The sequence below is a fragment of the Emydura macquarii genome, unplaced genomic scaffold (genome assembly GCF_026122565.2).
Source record: "Emydura macquarii macquarii isolate MOO-44397 ecotype Brisbane River unplaced genomic scaffold, CSIRO-AGI_Emac_v2 contig_3390, whole genome shotgun sequence".
Lineage (NCBI taxonomy): Eukaryota > Metazoa > Chordata > Testudines > Chelidae > Emydura > Emydura macquarii.
This window is the reverse complement of record NW_027133527.1, coordinates 5,566,090-5,584,295: the sequence shown is the minus strand read 5'-3', so window position 1 is coordinate 5,584,295 and position 18,206 is coordinate 5,566,090. Positions and strand designations below refer to the sequence as shown.

General features: G+C 44.5%; 1 protein-coding gene across 2 annotated transcripts in view; it reads right to left on the bottom strand.

Moving 5' to 3' along the window:
- Nucleotides 1–40: 40 nt before the first annotated feature.
- The window catches only part of TSC2 (TSC complex subunit 2), a 42,674-nt gene continuing 24,508 nt past the window's right edge, over nucleotides 41–18,206 (bottom strand). Inside the window, exons 26-41 of one of the 2 annotated variants that reach the window (XM_067534277.1) lie at nucleotides 17,556–17,720; nucleotides 16,560–16,712; nucleotides 16,265–16,377; nucleotides 15,584–15,781; nucleotides 14,514–14,729; nucleotides 12,651–12,719; nucleotides 10,341–10,498; nucleotides 9,394–9,896; nucleotides 8,620–8,695; nucleotides 7,482–7,568; nucleotides 6,778–6,964; nucleotides 5,474–5,613; nucleotides 4,627–4,705; nucleotides 3,380–3,471; nucleotides 3,027–3,125; nucleotides 41–2,632 (exon numbers count right to left, since the gene is read on the bottom strand). In XM_067534277.1, coding sequence (XP_067390378.1) covers nucleotides 2,462–2,632; nucleotides 3,027–3,125; nucleotides 3,380–3,471; nucleotides 4,627–4,705; nucleotides 5,474–5,613; nucleotides 6,778–6,964; nucleotides 7,482–7,568; nucleotides 8,620–8,695; nucleotides 9,394–9,896; nucleotides 10,341–10,498; nucleotides 12,651–12,719; nucleotides 14,514–14,729; nucleotides 15,584–15,781; nucleotides 16,265–16,377; nucleotides 16,560–16,712; nucleotides 17,556–17,720 — 2,506 coding nt within the window. In that variant the 3' untranslated portion in view covers nucleotides 41–2,461. The remainder of the gene's footprint in view (nucleotides 2,633–3,026; nucleotides 3,126–3,379; nucleotides 3,472–4,626; nucleotides 4,706–5,473; nucleotides 5,614–6,777; nucleotides 6,965–7,481; nucleotides 7,569–8,619; nucleotides 8,696–9,393; nucleotides 9,897–10,340; nucleotides 10,499–12,650; nucleotides 12,720–14,513; nucleotides 14,730–15,583; nucleotides 15,782–16,264; nucleotides 16,378–16,559; nucleotides 16,713–17,555; nucleotides 17,721–18,206) is intronic. The other variant, XM_067534278.1, reaches the window with a different exon arrangement.

Below are 18,206 nucleotides of genomic sequence, written 5' to 3'. Positions count from 1 at the left end.
TTTAATTGCTGAGTAAATTCACACCTGTGAAAAATACCAATTTATTATTGGTAACGGGGTAATTAATCAATGTTACTTCAGGAAGGAGCTTTGAAATCTTTCCTAGAAGCTCTACTGTCAAAAGAACACAGAATTTGTTCAGTAGAAAAGAGGCTCACAGGCGGCTGAACGTATCTGGCACGTGGACTCAGAGAGGTAACGTGTGGCTCCGGGTATGTCACTTGGGAACACCAGCAATCCTGCAGCTGCAAGCGGTTAAATACCATTACATATTTTAACAAGTGAAACATTCACAGAAGGGGAGTTAGCATCTTACTTCTATGTCAGTGGTTCAAATCCAGCCCCAGGTAGCAGCCCCCTAAAAAAACTGTTCAAAGAGGTCCTTCTGAGAAAGGAGACCACAGCTTCTCAGTGCACTGCTCCTCGGACATGGGTCTGCACTTCACCACCAGCCCCCACAAAGGCAGACTTGAGAGGTCAAGGACTGAATGGGCCATGAGAACTAATCTATGCTTATGTCTAGCGATCCCTCCCAATCAGGGTGGAGACAAACTGGCAGAGTAGTGGGGGGTTTGTCCTGCTGCCGCCACCCAGGCTGGGCCTGTTCTTTGGACAAACAGGGGGCCCTAGTATCAGACCCTTCCACAGGTCAGAGAGGAAGAAGCAGGTCAGTAGGAAATGGTCTCATCGCCAAAGGAAGGAGCAGATTCATCTCGAGTGGTTACTAGATGCAACGCAAGAGACCGCCGATGCTGTGAGAACCCAGTAACCATACAAATACTTTTATTGCATTTACAATGTATAAACACTCAGAAGAGGGTGTACACACGAGTCACTGGACAACCCTGCGTTGTTCAGTAGCTCACCTTTCCCTCCCCCTCCCTCCCGCCCAAAAAAAAAAAAAAAAAAAAAAGTCTCCCAAACAATTCCAGCTGTGGATGGGTTTCCTTGGATCCCAGTCAAAGCATTCAGCAGTGATCCAGTCACTAAAAACTGCTGCTACTCACTCACGGAGCATCTTGGTTAGCGAGTTAAGAGCCCGTCACTCACTGCTGAGGACAACAGTCACTAAGGAGTGACAAAAAGCACACAATAAAATAGTCACAGTACGTTCCAGCTTACACAGCTTCTCCCATTCTGTAGTGTCCAGTTATCTTTCACCACCCGACATGCTACTCCTGAAAAGCCTGGCACACACCTGCATTCAAAGGACCCTTTACAAACCATCCAAACCGCTGGCTTCCCACTCTGGGACCGTCATCGTGTGATGAGTACAACACAGCGATGCTGCCACCAACCAGTGTCAATGTCCCTTTACAAGGGAAGAGGAAATTTTGGACAACAGGAAAGATTTCTGGTGAGGCCACATTATAGAACAGGCTAAAGACCAGTCAAGCGTGTCCTGGTCACACACTAGGCCACCTACATAGATCCGTCACCTCTTTGAAGAGTACCTTTCAGCAGAGTATGTGAATACACACAAACGGGGACAGTTACTTCCTAGCATCCTTGCTACATTCTTGGGGACCATCCGGCTGCCCTTGGAGTCAGTGGAAGCTTTGCCATTGACTGCACTAGGAGCACGTCAGCCTCTAGCTAAATCCTTTGTTTAGAATTTCTAAAACTGGCCCAAATTGTTTTCGGCATTCTGGGTTTAACCGAGTCTTCATTACAAGCCAGTTTATTCAGAGTCAGTGATTTCTATACCGGCTTTGCTTACCGTTCTGCCTCTCCACCAACCAGCACACATCTCCATCCTTAATACTGTTAAGGTCTGAAAGAGCAATTTCACTGGAGTGGGAGACTTACGGAGACTTCCTCAAACAAAGAGATCTCCTTGGAAATATAGGCAGCTGCCATTTTTACAGGTTAACTTGTGAAGCTAGTTGATATTCCTATAATTAGAGCTGGTGTTAAGAACTAGTTTGAAATTGCATGCAGCTCTCACGAATGCTTATAGAGCTTTTCCACCCATGGAGAGGAAATGGAGATCCCGAGTCTCCAGAGACTGTGAGTGAAGCTTTCACTCAGATGGGTCAAAACACCAACATTTGCTTCTGCATCTCCCCACCGAGTGCAGACCAGTATTTGGCTTTCTGCTTTGCCTGCTCCTGCTTAGAGAAATATTTAAACTTGGCAAGAAAGCTGCTAGCAGAGACTTCAGTTAACATCTCTAGCCAAATAAAGACCAAGTGTATAGGCTCGGTCCACTCTGGGATTGTTTGCCAGGGTAGAAAATCCTGATCTTATTTCATGATGGAGGGCAACTCAAAGTCAAGATGATGTCTAGGCAAGTCGCATGGCAGTCCAGTAACTAGTTCATACTAAGGTAACCTAGCCACACAGTTTGCCAATTCCCAATTGTCTCCCTGTGGCAGCAGAGAGCCAGTGTGCAGGGTCAAAAGCGTTCACTCCCATCCCCGCCGACATGCCAGAAGGCAGACATTGATCACATGACGATTTACACAAATTCTGTGAAGTCATCTACTGAGGAGATCAGCCGCTTTCTTTGCCCAGTTTCATAGGTGGGTGCTGGGTCCTGTGGTACCTGGGGAGGGGTTTTTGTAGGAGCAGGAGGGTGCATTTGCATCAGAGGGAAGCCAGGTGTCTGGTACTGGGTCTCCTCACGTATCTGAAAGAGTGTCGCAGAGGAATGGGTGAGCAGGATACTCCCACAATTCCTCCTCCCTTTTTCCATTTGAGGGGGGCACTTTACAGCTCACCCCATTGCCACTGTGATCTAAACACCGCATCACACACGCAGCCCTGCCAGGAGCTGGGGTCCTCAACTCCCCCGGTAGCCAATGGAAACGGAGGGCTCATTAGCTGCCTGTAGCTTCCAACCTTACCTCCCCTCACGACATCCTCACTAGAGTGTGGTTAGTCTTAAGCTTTAAAGGCAGACACCCCTTTTACTATTCACAGGCCTTGGACAGCTTGTGTTTGTTTTCGCCGGCTATCTGTGCTTGCTGGTGCTAGTTACAGCTGGGCAATATGTCAGGAAAGGAAAAACAAACTGGAATTACCCGGTGCCTGAGCCTCTTGATGTGACGCAGCCTAGCAATCCATTTGGATGGGTAAGTGTCTGTAGGATTTGATCTGCTGTGGTGAACCTGGGAAGCCATCTGAGACAAGGGAAAAGAGACGTTTTAAACACGGCTCCTGTGACAACACGAGCAACCGATTGTCTACACGTCACCACTGAAATTCAACTCAATCGGTGAAGCTCAGATGCTGAATCTGACTTGACTGGTTATTCAACGACAATAGCTCTCAGAGGTGAATTTCTTTGCCAAGTTGCATTAATTTCCTTGGGGAAGCAGAACATGATCTTAGCAGAAAGGCAATGGCTCTTGAGGAGAACCCAGACAGTACTCACGTTGGCATGCAGGGCCATCTGGCGGGCTACAAACGGCAGGTTCTTATCCGAGACAATCTTAGCAACACCCGTGTCCACCAGCCCTTCCATGTCTGTATTTTAAAATGGAAAGACAAGGTTTCAATTCTTCTGCAGGATTGTCTCTTTAAAAGGTGAAAAGCCAGAATTAGCCAGTAATTACGTGTACTGTGAAGTGATTAATACTGAAAATCCTCACAAAGTTGAATCTGAGTCAACGTAGTGAGAAATCAGAGAAAATTCTCTCTCCAATCAATTACCTAAAAATCAAATGTCTCCATAAAGCGCTATAACTTCTACGGTAAAACTGCTCATGTTGCAAGGGTGCAATACTCTGACTGCTCCACACAGAAGGCCTTTCCCAGGAACCCAAGCCACCATCCATTAGCCCCCCAAAGCACAGAGGCATCGGCAGAATATTTCATTGCGGTGTTTCTCAAAATGGAAGGTGTTTCATTTCAGAAGTGCATTGTGGGAGGGGCATGGGATGTATGGTTGGCCTCGTGGTTATACTGTCACACTGGGGATCAATGTGGGACCCCGTAAGGCTGCAAAAGTCCCACCCCGTGGCCCTACACTGCGGAGAAAGGCCTGCAGCACTTGTGACCCCCTCCAACTGATGTTCAAAAGAACATTGCTCGGCTCCAGGAGGAGCCACGTCCGCTCTCAAGGGTCGTTCACTGCACTGCTGGGAAGGAAATGGAAGAGGGAGTGGCCACCAGGATTTCTCCCTCCACCCTGCCAAAACTGTGTCGCTATGCTGGTGTGCAGAGCACGTGCCAAAATGGGGGCCCGTTCTGTTCACCTGCTGGCACTCCATGCATTCCCCCATCTAGAAGATAGCTGTCTATGGCCCAGTGGGGAAGAAATCCTTACTGGATGCATCCTCCGATACTGGGCGGCGACTTATGATTTTAGAGCGTTTCTCCTAATGGGCTGCTCTAACAGGCAGGCAGAAAGCTCGTATGGGGAGTACAAATCACGGTTCAGGAACTGTTGACCTAAGCAAGGTAAGTTGGCAGTATGAGATACGCTGTTCCCGGAGAGGGACTGGCTCTGAATACTTAGCCCTGCCTCGGGGGGGACTGGAGTATTGAGGTCCCTTCCAGTCCTACATGTCTATGATTCTAAAGAAGTCTTATGATGTGGAGACTTGTACGAACAGTCCAATGAAGTGAAGGACGTTCATGTGCCAGATACCAGAAACATTCTTCAAGAACCAAGCCTACCTTTCCGACACTGTAGGGTCACCAGGTTGCAATCATAGTCCAGCGGTGTGATTATAACATGCACAAAGTTGAATTGGCCCTGGGGAGGAAACAAAATATTGCAACACAGAAGCATGACTAACACTTAAAGGCATATTTTACTGGCAACCATTAGGGCATGCACAGATGCAACCCACTGATGCGATTTGAAGAGTCAGGTAAATAATCCCAGTTCATAATCAAACAGTCTTTAGACCAGTGACACCAGCTAGGAAGCTGGGGGGGGGGGGGGGTTTTGGCACTCGTTCAAAGTTCCATAGGCTATGGGGGCCCTGGTTCGACCACTTTTAAGCGGGGCTCCCATATTCACTCAGTAGGGCTGTTGCCGAACTGGTCTGGAGTGTTGCTTGGTTGCAATGCCACTGAAATATAACCCAGATGCCCCTCCATGCAGACAGAGGGGTGACAGGGTCAAATTTCAGAGTGGCGTTGTGACCTGATGCATGAGTTGTTCCTGTACAGCAGAGCCCAGGGAAATCTGCCAAGAATTCGAATCTAGGCGGCACTGGCTCATGCACTATGTGGGTAACTGGTAGGGGAGACTCGCCAGCCAAGGGGACCCAAGATCTCTGTTGGAGGAGGCGGTGGGGGAGGAGGGGAACCAGAACTGGAATTTTCCCCCCCACCCAAAGAAAAATCTGAATTGGCGCCAGAGCTTCAGATGACATACAAAGAGATTGACAGTTTTACAAATAACCCATTGCTGACATGCAAGCAGGAAGTCCTGTCATCTTTGGATACTCTCCAGTGAGCTGCATCAGCCCAACAAGATGTTTTACAAGCAGACCCAAGTGTTAAATTCTTGTACCTTTATCGTTCCCAACCTAAAGTCTTCTCCAGAATCGTTATAAACGATAGAAACAAAGTCATTTCCCAGGTGCCTCTTCTTGTCGCAGCGATATTTATCCAAATCCTTTGTGGGCATCAAAGTCGCAATGTGGAAAATGGCTGGCAAGGGGGGGGGAAAAAAATTCAAGCAAACAAAAACAAGCTGGGATAGAAAACAGGAGACAACTAATAACTTTACGGCAGGTGACGCTAGAAGAGACAACGTGATAGGGTATCTATGGTCCTATCGTGGTAATGTTCAATACATGGCATTTGTCTGAAGGTCAAACTGAGAGCTCAACTCTCGTAACGAAGGGATGTGTTGTGCTGCTTTGAGAGATTTGTCCTGGTTTGTAGGAGCCGAATACTATCGGACAGCTCCTTGCACCCCATTCTAACTGCTCTGCATTGCACTGGGGGGCATATCAGAGTGCACAATGCTCCAGCCAATTCTCAGCCTGTGGAGAAGCCCCCATGGGATTTCTGAAACTGGTGTATCTTGGGAGCGGCCCTTAGTACGCTCTGTTATTTCAGGGCCAAAATGGCCGATCTGGCCCTTAAGAGTTAACCTTCTCAAATGCATTCCCTGTTACCCTATGGTTATTAGAACACTTATCCCAATATACAAGAGAGATTTAAGGAAATAGTCCTTTACGGTAATTTCTGTAGGGCCCCAGCAGCATAGATGGGGAGAATCTGCCTTGTACAGAAAGAATTAAGTACCTTAGACTTTTAAATTTCTTTTCACTGCAGCTTGTGTGTGGTGCTGTGTTTACACCTAGTCACAAGATTAACATTAACCACCACCCAGCTTTAAATATCGTTCTTTAACAAAACATCTGGCATGGTTTTGATGTGTGTGGACTGCTGCAAGGTAGCAGATGGCTGCTATAATACATCATTTGGTTTCTGGTAATCCAGCAGCCCAGGAAACATGACTGATTTGACATAAGGACAGACATAAGACCAGGTCTCTCTCTGATGGTACCGTCTGTAAATTCAAAGTAAAAAGCAAGGTTTTTTTGCCTAATACAAAGGTGTGTGTCAACCTCTCCCAAGTCATCAGTGCAGAAGATTAAACGTATTAGACAACATGGAAAGGGAATCCAGGCAGGACTCAGGAAGCCGTTAAGAAATCCTTTTCTTTACCACACCCCGAAAACAGGAGCAATTTGGCATGACAGGGTAAAGCTTAAAGGTGTACAGACCTGCTAACTTTCCTTGTGCACCAAAGCATCATTCCTGTGCCCCAAGAAGCAGAACCCTTTACTTCGGATGCCCTACCTTGCATAATGTCATCGTGCCAGCAGTAGGTAAACTGACCATCCTCCCCACACACGTCCAGACCACCAAGGTAAATTTTATCAGGCTGGCAGTCTTTGAGTTCAATGAGCTTCCCTAAGCCAGTCAGAAACTCTGTGTATCGGTAGGAGCCATGTTCGTTTGACAGAATAGCAATCTCATTGTTGCTCTAGAAAAAACAAATTAAAAGTCTCATAGGAGGTTCAACTCACGCCTTCTGACTGTTCAAACGTGTTCACTTCCCCACAAGTGCTTTGAACACCTTCCACAACTGGCAAGCAGAGCACAAAGGCAGACTCTGGACAGGCAGAACAGGTGGGTGACAAAAAAGCGTTCACCAAGTCTGGGCAGCAGAATATTTGCCTAAAGCCTTAAAGCGTCTAGAGCCGGCTGCACAGGGGAAAAAAAGCCAATGTCATCAAGAGTCACTCGGAAATACGAGACTAAGTGAAATATAAGCCCAGCTACTGTAAAGTGGCATAGTCAGAGCTTGTACAGTGCTATGAACAAGTATTAAAATGAAGCCCAGGCCTCAAGGCACTTTGCTATGGCTTGGGCACTCTCTGTATCCTGGGACGCCACAACACAAAAAGAAGCTACTTTAAAATGGGTAGAAATTACAGCAGTTCAAGTGAAACTTCTTGGCCTCTAGTTCAAGTTTTACTTTTGTATGTGTAAGAACTCACCTGTCCTTCTCCAACATAGAGTACGGCAATCTTGTGGGTGTCATAGGAAGGAATTTGGTCCAGAAGCTGCACCGATTTTTCAAATGTCTACAATTAAAACACGTTCACTGGTCATTTCTCTGAATGGCGCTGATGAGCAGATCCACAAATAGACCACGAGGGCATATTTTAGTAAGAAATTCCTGATCCTCACACAATTATTCCTTGATAAATGTCAGTAAGGCATTTACCACAGAAACACACACACAAAATATTAACTTCTGACTAATACAAATAAAGAAATGCGGAATGGGTCTGTTATTCCTTTTTCTGGTTTTATATTTCATAGTATTCTAATCTCCTGACAAATGAAGGTATTTGAAGCACCAGCCATGATGGCTGGTAAGCACAGCATAAGAAGGGAGTCTATTTCCCAGCATTGCAGGCCAGTTCCAGAAAACACTTTTCTTGGATAACACTGTCACGCAGGACAGGACTTTAGCTCACCCATTTTTTGCCAGTCTCCCAGCTGGTTCACAACTTGGACCAAGGAAATGACAACCCAAACTCCTATTTTACTAGCAGGCTCTCTATGCTTTGTCCCATCTCTAGAGCATAGTATTTCCCCACTGAACATTGTTTTTATTCTGTTCTATGTTGGCCATGGATAACTCCCTTTGGCCACGCCCAGGCTGTCATCATGGAAACCACCCATTTTTTAGCCACCTTCTCCAGCACACATTGCCCAATTCCACCCTCTGCTGTTACCACCAAAGCAATAATGCACCTACTTGCTCGGATGCTAGGACAAAGGGGACAGAAAGCCTGCTCCTGGAGATCAGATGTAGTGCTTGGCTAGCTAATTGGTCTCAGCTGGCTCTAGGAGTGGGAACTGAGTGATTGATCACAGCAGTACGAGCATCATGAGAAATGGGGAGGGGAGGGAAATCACAATCCACAACGACGAACAAGAGAGTTATCAGTTCATCAGGGACAGCCATGATTTTACATCTCAGCAGCCTAGCCATTAAGGAACCGCCTACAGCTGCTACCATCCAGCCTCTTAATGAATTAATAACTTAATATACATGCCTATTTTAAGAGGCGAGTGTGATTAAAGCAGTCCTTTCAAAGGTTAATATTTAAAATCGGTGCCTACCTCATTTGGCAACAAAAGGGGCTTGTTGGATTCATCTCCAAAGAACGGGGAGTGGTATAACTGTAAAAACACAAAGCTAGAAAGAGAAATTAAACCCTGTTACCCTACAACAAAGCCCACGTCAATCTGTGGCAAAGAACCGCATTTGTGGAGAGGTCTGAGACGGAGTGGAAATCAAGTCCTGCATCCCAGCCATTGCTTTATTTCAGATCGGGAAGATTAATGAATTCTCTTAGGCTCTGGATTCCTCTGAATATTTCATACATTAATATGCCAAGGTAAAGATAAAAAGATCTTCAAACTAGTGCTTTGGGATACTACCAGGCTCAGAACAATCAGTCTAATTTACTGTTTTGCCCCCACCATTCATGCTGCTTATCATTTTGTGTTCCATTCATCTTGGACAGAGAGACTGCTCTGGCTCACTGTGTTAAGTTCATTTGGTTTCTAGCTCTCCGACATTCAAACTGCACGTGTGTGATTGGATTACAAACGGGGAGGAATGTTAATCCAAATTAACTGTTTATACGTTTAAAACCTGTTGAGATATTTGCCAGATGATTTCTTTTGCCCACGTGCTGAAACATGGATTAAATTAAAGAAAGTTACACCTCCTGTCCAATTAGATTTTGTAAGGCCCAGAAAACCGTGTGTGTTGGATTTAAACAATTCTAGCAACACCTCTAAAAATCGTAGTTCTGAGACATGAATTAAAATGTTTACACCTGGAAACATGAGCCCTTTTTAGGCACCGCCGCACAACTAGCCACCCACCTTGGGTTTATTCCAGGTACTTTCTCAGGATTGGAGGCTGCTGTCCTGATCTTGAAGGCATCTCTCTCAATTCTTTTGCCCCTCTTCGAAGGGGCTGAATCTGAGATGGTGTACCCTCTAGGACGGTGGCCACTGGGTGAGCGGGGAGAGGAAGATGGGACGATGCAATCCAGTCTGACTGTACCAGTTATTCTAGTGTCATCGCCTTGACTCAGCCAGCTACTGGCCCCTTCTCCTTCAAGGTTCCCTGACTGAGATTTCGATTTCAGTTCTGTGCTCAGCTTTCCAGTTGCTTCTTTACTGCTGGTGTCTTTGAGGACTTCCTGCAGCGTCTGAAGCTCAGGGGAAGAGCTGGATTTGCTGAGTGGCTGGGAAGGCTGGAAGGAGAGCTCTTCCAGAGTCCTGCCATCTTCCAAAGGGACAACCCTGCCGATCGGAATTCCGCCGGCCACCAGTTCTTCAGATTTCAGAGATTTCTCTTCTTGACTAGAAGTTGAAGAGGACTTAAAGAAAAAGTCAAAGAAAAGCTGTTTTCCTGAGGAGCAACTTGACAAAGCACACAAGAGAACACGTACAGGAAAGACACCAATGGACAGGGAGACACGCCACCACTAAACACTCTATACTAAAGCATTACTGCTTAAATATAAGCAGGTCTGGCCTAATTGCCGAAAGGACAATTGCCTAGGCCCCGAGTGCACACGTGCATTTCCCACTTCTTCCTGTGTGCGCAAATGGCCAGCAGGGCCTTGGATTGACCATCTGAGCACACAAACGTAACTGCATGTGCAGTCTGCCCAAGTTCAAAGCCTTTCACTATAGTTAACAAAACAAAAAATGCAAATGGAGAACACGTACAAATCGGCAGTTTATATTAAAGCCCCTTCTCTGGCTTGAAGCAGTGAAGTTATTAGACCGCTGCTCAGCGAGCTGCATGACAGCCTTACCCTGCTGTAAGCCTCGTGGGGCTTCCTGAACTTCTCCTCGCTCACGGCTTGCTCGGAGCACACAGCCTTAAAGTCTTCAAACTCTTGAGACTCTGGGGAATCGGTTTCTTTTAAATCCACTTCCGACTGGCTCCCCTCTTCCAGAACTACTGTCGACTCTACCAAGACACAGAGTAAATTTGAGACATGTAGAGAGGAGTGGCGGGAAGGGACCCCTTTCTTTCCCCGGAAGTACCAGCCTTTTCCCTGCTAGGATTTTAGTGGAAGGCCATATTGAATATGTGGTATATCATGTCTTTGATCAAACAGTGCGGACTTTAACGGCACATCAGACTTGCTGGAGGTCTCCCCTTCATATAGAATAATTGGTCAACTTACCCTCATACCATAGGGTTGTACAACTGCTTTGTCACACTTAGCACAGTGGTGTCAAACGGTTACTAATGTATAAGTAGTGGAAAGCTAATGGAGAAAATGGATCCTTGTGCATATTAATACTCAAGTATCAGGACATACAGTAACTAGAGAGGTGTAAGGAAGTGCAAGACTAGCATTAAAATTCATTATTAAATAGGCAACAAAAACCTAAGTTCTATGCAATTATGGAAGAGAATAAGCCTTGTATTCGTTCTTGTATGTAACAAATGCTCTCGTGCCTTACACAGAGGAGGAGACATGAACATTTAATAGAAGCCATTTACTTGCATTTTGACAGATTTCTCAGTATGCTTCAGGAGAAGCTAAACAGTATAGCCCGTGCCTTATTAAAGGACAGGAGGACAGCAATGATGCATGTATTGCAGCAATACTGGGAAAGTCTGCATGTGGTTTCCAATCAAACAAAGAGCTAATTAAGGAGACCAGGCTGAAAGAAAGCTCCTTGGAAGTGCTGTCTATGATGGAGAGGTTACTGGAAGGTGTAACCAAGTGTCTACTATGCACAGTAACCCTGAACACAAGAATGCGTTTGACTGAAGATTTCTGTTTGCCTTGTTTTTTTGTCCTGAGGAAAAGGCTGAAGTACAGGAGGCTTCCCATTATGTACACACAGAATTGGAAGACCAATCTGAAAGGCTAAGATTTGTTTTCCAAAGTAAAATAAAATAAAAAACTTTAGCACACGCACACAAAAAAAAGAGATAAGCAAAACAAAAGGCACTAAAGCAGCTTTTCCTGGATTGATTTCAGCTCGCAGGACCAAAGTTATTTCAAAGAAGCAATTAAGAGTTAGCATTGCACACACATACCTTCTAAAAACGTGCTGATCTGGTTAGCTGTCCAAGCCAGAACACACCTGCACATACTCTCAATGCTTTCCACTTGCCTAGTTCTAGTATTACTGCCAATTTTGCTGGTGTTTTTAAATAATTTGAGTGTTCAGTAATTGTACTGTAGGTGGAAGGAGGAGAATATGAGCAAAGAAGAGGACTATAGAAGAGAAATGTATTGCAGCATGTGTGCCCCCACTTTAATAGCATCTTGTCAATACAGCAACCTGCAGTTATGAATAACCAACTATTCCACATCGGATTTTCCACTGAAGGAAAAAGGTGGGTTTTAATTCACCTAATTAAACATTGCAGACCAAATGCAATGCAAGTGCTGTGCTTAGAGGTATGCATTTTGATTACCATCTACAGGTCTGATGTATTTAGGAAATAGATTACAGCACCAAAGCAAGAGGAGCAAGATTTTACACAACTATTGAACCTACAGAAAGCTACAATTTGTTATATATTTCTCCTTGAAACAGATTTTTTTGTTAAAAAAAAAAACCAAAAAAACAACAACAACTTGTAACCAACAATTATGCTGTAGTTTCAAACTTAGACTTTCCAACCAGCTGCTCTTTTCAGATAGTTTTCCCAGGGCCCATTTTGGTTGAAAGCTCAGGGCAATGAGCAGCAGTGGGTTTAATTTGTGTGGAGTTGTATATGCAGCATTGCAGGCGCTATTCCTAGAACCAGGCACCTTCTAAATTAATAAACAGAGCACAAACCCAATTACAAGATCTAGCTGAGAAGTTAGGGGAAACTCAGATCTTTCAATATATCAATAGTCTACATCTCATGAGCTATGACCTCACCCCACTCAGAAATGGTTGCATTAAAGTTACTCGTGCTTGCAAATGTCATATCTGGCTTGGACTTCCTCATGCTAGTCAAGATCCCATTCGTCGAAGGTAATGAGACCAGCAGGGACAAACAGGAAACATGAAAGGGTGATGAGGTATGAGGGGGACAGTTTCTATGAATCAGATGTGTTCTTCTATGGCAATATTTTTTTCCCCTTAAAGATATATAAATATACCTGCCCAGGATATGCTCCTGTGCAACTTTCCTTGACAACTGGACTGGTACATGGAAGAGAAAGAAGCCACTGCAAAGGGAAATCAAGTGAGCAGCTACATCAAAGGAAGGAGAGACTATATGAAAAAATTAAAAAGCACAGAGTTTAACGTAACCAAGAGCCTATTTAAAAAATAAAATAAAAGGAAAGAACAAGCTGGGAAAGTCTCACTAGATGTAAAAAAGGGAAAACTTAAGGGTAGAGGGTCTTGTGGACACAAATAAAGAGGCATAAACACATTCGAACAGAGACTCAGAAATTGCTCTCTTGGGAGAAAAGATGTTTCTTATTTGTTTTTTTTTTAAATCTACAAGAGGTGTCAACTTCACTACAGTCCCTAGCACGTGCAAAAAATTAGTCTAGCCATTCTCTGTGCAACATCAATTTTGCAGGGGTCATTTTTAAAATATGTCTGAGAATTTTAAGCAGCAGAACATGGATATAGGTTCACTCACTCACTCACACAGATTTAGCCTTTTTAAAAAGGATATATTCACTGGCATTGCAATCTCAACACTTCTTAAATTCAGGTCTTTGTGCCAATTGATTATGGTAAGTTTGTAGTAAAACATCAGCTGAACATGAATATGGCTGAAACAATTCAATGTAGATTCAAAACTCCTGTGTGAGCTGCAGTCAACAAGTGGGTCTGAAGTTGGCTGCTTTTAGCTTTTCCAAACTGATCAGGCAGCATTTGTCTTTACACCAGAACCAGCAGGAGTTCATAAAAATCAGAGAGTGCTTGTTGGGGCAGATGAATTTTTTTTTTTTTTTTTTTAAACAATTTCACCATTCAATTTTGCCCTCCAGCTTTAGCTGCCTGGGTTTTTGCATGCTCACATTTTGAAAGAATAAAATCAGATCCCGCATATGCAAGGTTTCAGTCTAAAATGAGTTTAATAGCAAAGCTGAACCTGGAAACAGCCATTTTTACTGGGCTTTCGGACAAACTGCACTATACTGACACCCCGGTGCAGTCTTGTTCGCTGCTAACAGTGGCTCAATCTCTCAGAGTTCTAAGCAGCATGTCCATTAGCCTTGCTCGGAACAGGGTTAGCTCACAAGGTTTAAAATACCAACCGTCTGTCAACATTAGGACTCCAAATATTAAAAATACCTGTGAGCTGGACCAGTGCTAGCAACAATATTAAGCTTTCCCAAAGTCTCTTCGGTGCAGAGAAGTGGATGTTTAAAAATCCCACCATCAGAAAGACAAGTTCTGAAAACACTCAGGACTGAGGAGCCAGGAGTCATTTCAGAGGCAAACATCCCCCTGCTAACAGGATTTGCCCTCTGCCATTTCATGTTGAAGACAATTCTGAATGAGCAGCAGTGACCCCTCAGCAGAAGGCTTTATAGCAGGCCATCAGTAACCACTGCCCAACATAGACGTCTATGCAAGAGGTAACTAGACACATGAATGTAGGAGAAGAAGATCCATCCAGACACATGGACAAGCTTTGGATCAACCTTAAAACAAGCAGTAGACCAAAAAATAGGCTCTGGTCAGTTTCACTTGGGAGTATGTTTAGCTAGAGACCATTAAGAAATAGGAACTAGGACCATTAGGAATAAGGGGTGCTTAAGAAAAGGGATTACCTCCCCCCGGCACATTAGAAGTGATCAGGAATGGCTTATTTCACTGAAAACTAAGAGCATGAGGGGAGCTGTGCCCTCCCCATCATGCCCTTATTTTATATCTTATTCGACTAGATTTGCAGCCTATGCAATAACTCATTATAAACGACTGTTGTAGTCTCACCATGTTTTATACAAACCAGTGCCAGCTCTATGGGACACGCTATTGGACTGTTCATCTCTCACCTGTGTTGGAACGTTGCAGAAGGGATGGTTTGGATGTCCCGGTGGCCAGGCTGGAGGAAGGGACTGAGAGGGACTTGTACAAAACGGTCTCTCTGTGCTCCTTAAAGCGCTCTGCCGCCATGAGCGCATTGGATAGCTCCTGCAGCGGCATGTTGTTAATATCTGACGAGAAGGGGCTGAGTGGGTTTTCCAGGCTCATTAACCAGCTTGTGTTACCTGGAAGGGAGGGGAACATTCAGGCAAGTTAGTCAGTCTCTCCTTTTGAAGACAAAAGGTCAAATAGCTAAACTCAGCAGCATAAAACTGCCCTGGGACGTGCAGGTAAAAATGAGGCTGAGTAGTTAAATGTCAAGAAAACCCTAGAACATCTTACTCAGTTAATTACACATTTTAAATGAGAATCGGTCTCCAGTGCCGCATGCTTCTCTCCTCCCCAAAGCTCTTTAGCACTGATGTTTTAGCTCAAAGCAGGCTCCCCAAAGATTTTAAGTGCTGGGGTATTGTAATTAATGATAGGTCATTTAAAATGATTCTCTCACAGACCAACTTCCAGCTGAAATATGCAAGTTTTGCTTCTATGTGGCTTTTGGAATGTATTGGTATCCAAGAATTTTGGGATTACCCTGGTTTTTTAAGCTTCATGCCTTCAACACAATTGCTACTCCTTCACAAACAGCAGTCACGCACTCAGTTATTACTCCAGCAATGAACCTTGTTCACACTTGGGAAATTAGATTTGTAAGCAGCAGCACAGTGGAGCTCAGAAGCGGGAGTATCTGAATGAATTGCTAATTTAGTGCCAACACAATGCCCAAACCTGTCAGCGCTGCAGAATTTACTTTACAAAAGGATTTTAATCTTTTCATGGGAGCGTCTTATAACTTTGCCTCATTAAAAGGTGCAATTTCAAAAGACCTGGCTGGCAAATGAAATGTTAAGGATGGAGAGGTTAAGCAGCATGGAAGAATTCCATTTACACTTAGTGACATGGATATTTTTTTCCATGCAGTCCTAATTACTTAGCAAGCCGCAGCTCAGAAGCCCCTTTCTGCAGTTGGTTAAAGGAGTACCTGTGGGCCTCCGAACTAAGATTTCTGCCCAGCCCTGTGTCAGCAGTGGAACGTATGCAGCCAGGTTTGTTTTTTCTTTCTGCAGAGGAGCGTGGGTGCCAGGAGTGGCCTTCTCTGTTCGAGGTGCAGAAGCAGAAGGACTCCGTAAGCCCTGGGGGGCTGAGCCATCCAAAGCACCAACGCGTAAGGCATGACCACCTGGCCAAAAAAAAAAAAAAGACATGAAGGGTAAGAGAGGAGGAACCCAGGAGCTCAGTTTAGACACACACAACTGGACTCCGTGCTAAGAAAACAGGTAATAAATAGTTCTATGCATTTTGATGGCATCTTTGATCCATGTATCTCACACATATGAACTGTATGTTGTGCTGGAAACCTGGCAGATGTATATACATTGGTCTCTCAAGCCATGAGGGCTGGCTACTAGAGATGGTTCTTACTGCAGGTTTCACCATACAAACAGCAGCTAAGGCCAGCAGGCAGAAATCAGCCATTCAGCAAGTCAGCATTCATTGCTGCTACTCATTCTAGTTCTTCTTTACTAAATACTTAGTCCTGTGATCAGACCACTCTTGCCTTTTTACCTCGCCTAAGTTTAGATCTGAGCCCACACATACCAGTTAAATTTGCCCAATAATGGCTGCAAGTCTCCAGGGACAGAAATTTGCTCAGCCTGCTTACCAGACATTGACCTGACTCTGTTGCGAGACCCTCTGCACACTTGCTGTCCAGCTTGAGATTCCAGCTTCGCTGGAGCTTCTTTAGTTTGTCTCACTTGTAAAACAGGGTCTGAACTATGTGGGAGGGGGAAAAACAAGGATAGCTGGTAACACAGAGGGTTATAAGTCACAGCAGACAGAAACAAATGGGATCATTCCTCTTATTTACAAAACAGTCATTTCAAATCAGGTCTAACACAATGGTTTCTTACTGGCTTCATTAGGGACAAGTTTGTAAAAATCAGAGTGACGTTTACCTGGATTCCGTACTGCTCTGGAGCTCTCCAGAGTCCAGGCCCAACAATGACCTTGTCCCTGTTCCAACACTTGTCGTGATAGTCACTAGCTTGTTACCAACCAGCCATGTCTTTGTCCTTCCTCCAGCCAAGAGGAATTCCCCCACAGGAGATCTAGAAACACAGTCTGGAGTGAGTACAACTCACATACACAGCCCCACACTAGAGATTCTGTGAAGGAATTATTTCATGCATTGGTGTTGAAAAATGTCCTGCTCTTTCCGTATTTAAATTATAACATTTCTTGCAAACTGCACCACAGTAAAACTGGTAAAGCATAAAAAATTCTCCATCAGGATGAAGGATGTGCTGCCTGCAATATCAGTTACTTCTCTGACCCTAGAGAGCATTGCAGATTTATTCCTGGCCTTGTTTCAGTGGACCACAGCGCACCAGGCCTTGTCCCTGCTACATGCCTCCTTCCAGGATACAAAGTTAGACTAAAATGTCCGTGTTTCCTATTTGTGTGGCCCCTTTCATCCTGAAGGATCCCCGAACACCACCCACCCACCCGAGTTTCTGATGGGAAAGAAAATAGTCATCTGGCACATTTCAAAACATTGTGGGAAGTGAGGAGGATGAAATTTGGCCCAGATACTGGAGGCAAGCCTCTGCTCATAGGAAAAGTGTTTTGGATTTTTCTTCAAAAGCCACATAGAGCAGAAAGGCTGTTAAAGGTTTCATGCAAAAAGACTGCATGGTTTTCAATGGATCTACTCTGGGATGGCTCAATGCTGAGGCAGTCCTGGCAGGATTTGATCTACGGTGCTAGGGGAGTTTTGTGTCACCAAATTTCATGCTAAGTCAGTGAAGGTTTTAGCCAGAGGGGATGGGTCAAGCATATATGAGACTTGCTGTGCTCATAAGAAACTGAAATTTGATCCAGCACTTTTCCTGCTGACGAGGCAAGACAAGGCCAAAGTACAGCTAACACCATAACAAGTAACTGAGTCCCACCTCTTGGGCACCGCAGTGAAGTTTGAAAAGACATATCGGGCCATCATATCCAGACAGGTCTCTGTGAGTTCCAAGTGGAGGTTTTTTAAGTTGTCATCAGCCTGAGCCATTGAATTCTCATCTGCAGAGCCCAGACTTGAACTAGTGATGGATGTCTGTATCCTACTGAAAGAGGGGGTTTAGATTGGGTCCAGTCACGTTGCAAAGCAGATACAGTACTGTCATCTGAGCAACAGTAAGCCACAGAGCAATCTGCAATACATGCACATGCCAGAATAGATTTGACTATGTCCATACATATCAAACTCAGGGCACCAGAGAATCATTTTCAAATCACCCCGATATTATACAGTCATTGAAGTTGACAGCTATGTCACCCCGGAACAGATAGCTTATCTTGAGAAAGAAATGGAAGCATGGTTAATATTTGTGCAATCTGATCAGGGATGGGCTGCAGAATATCAAGGCGAAGAGTAGCATCACGTATACGGATTATAATTGCAGAAATAAAACTCAGAGTTATGTAAAACCTGGCTAAAGCAGTGGCAAAAAATTGCACGCTGCACACAATTAGTAGTACATTGATATAAAGCAATTCTGTCTTCAAGTAAGGATATTTTAAGCAGCGCAATTTTGAAAAATAATTGCAAT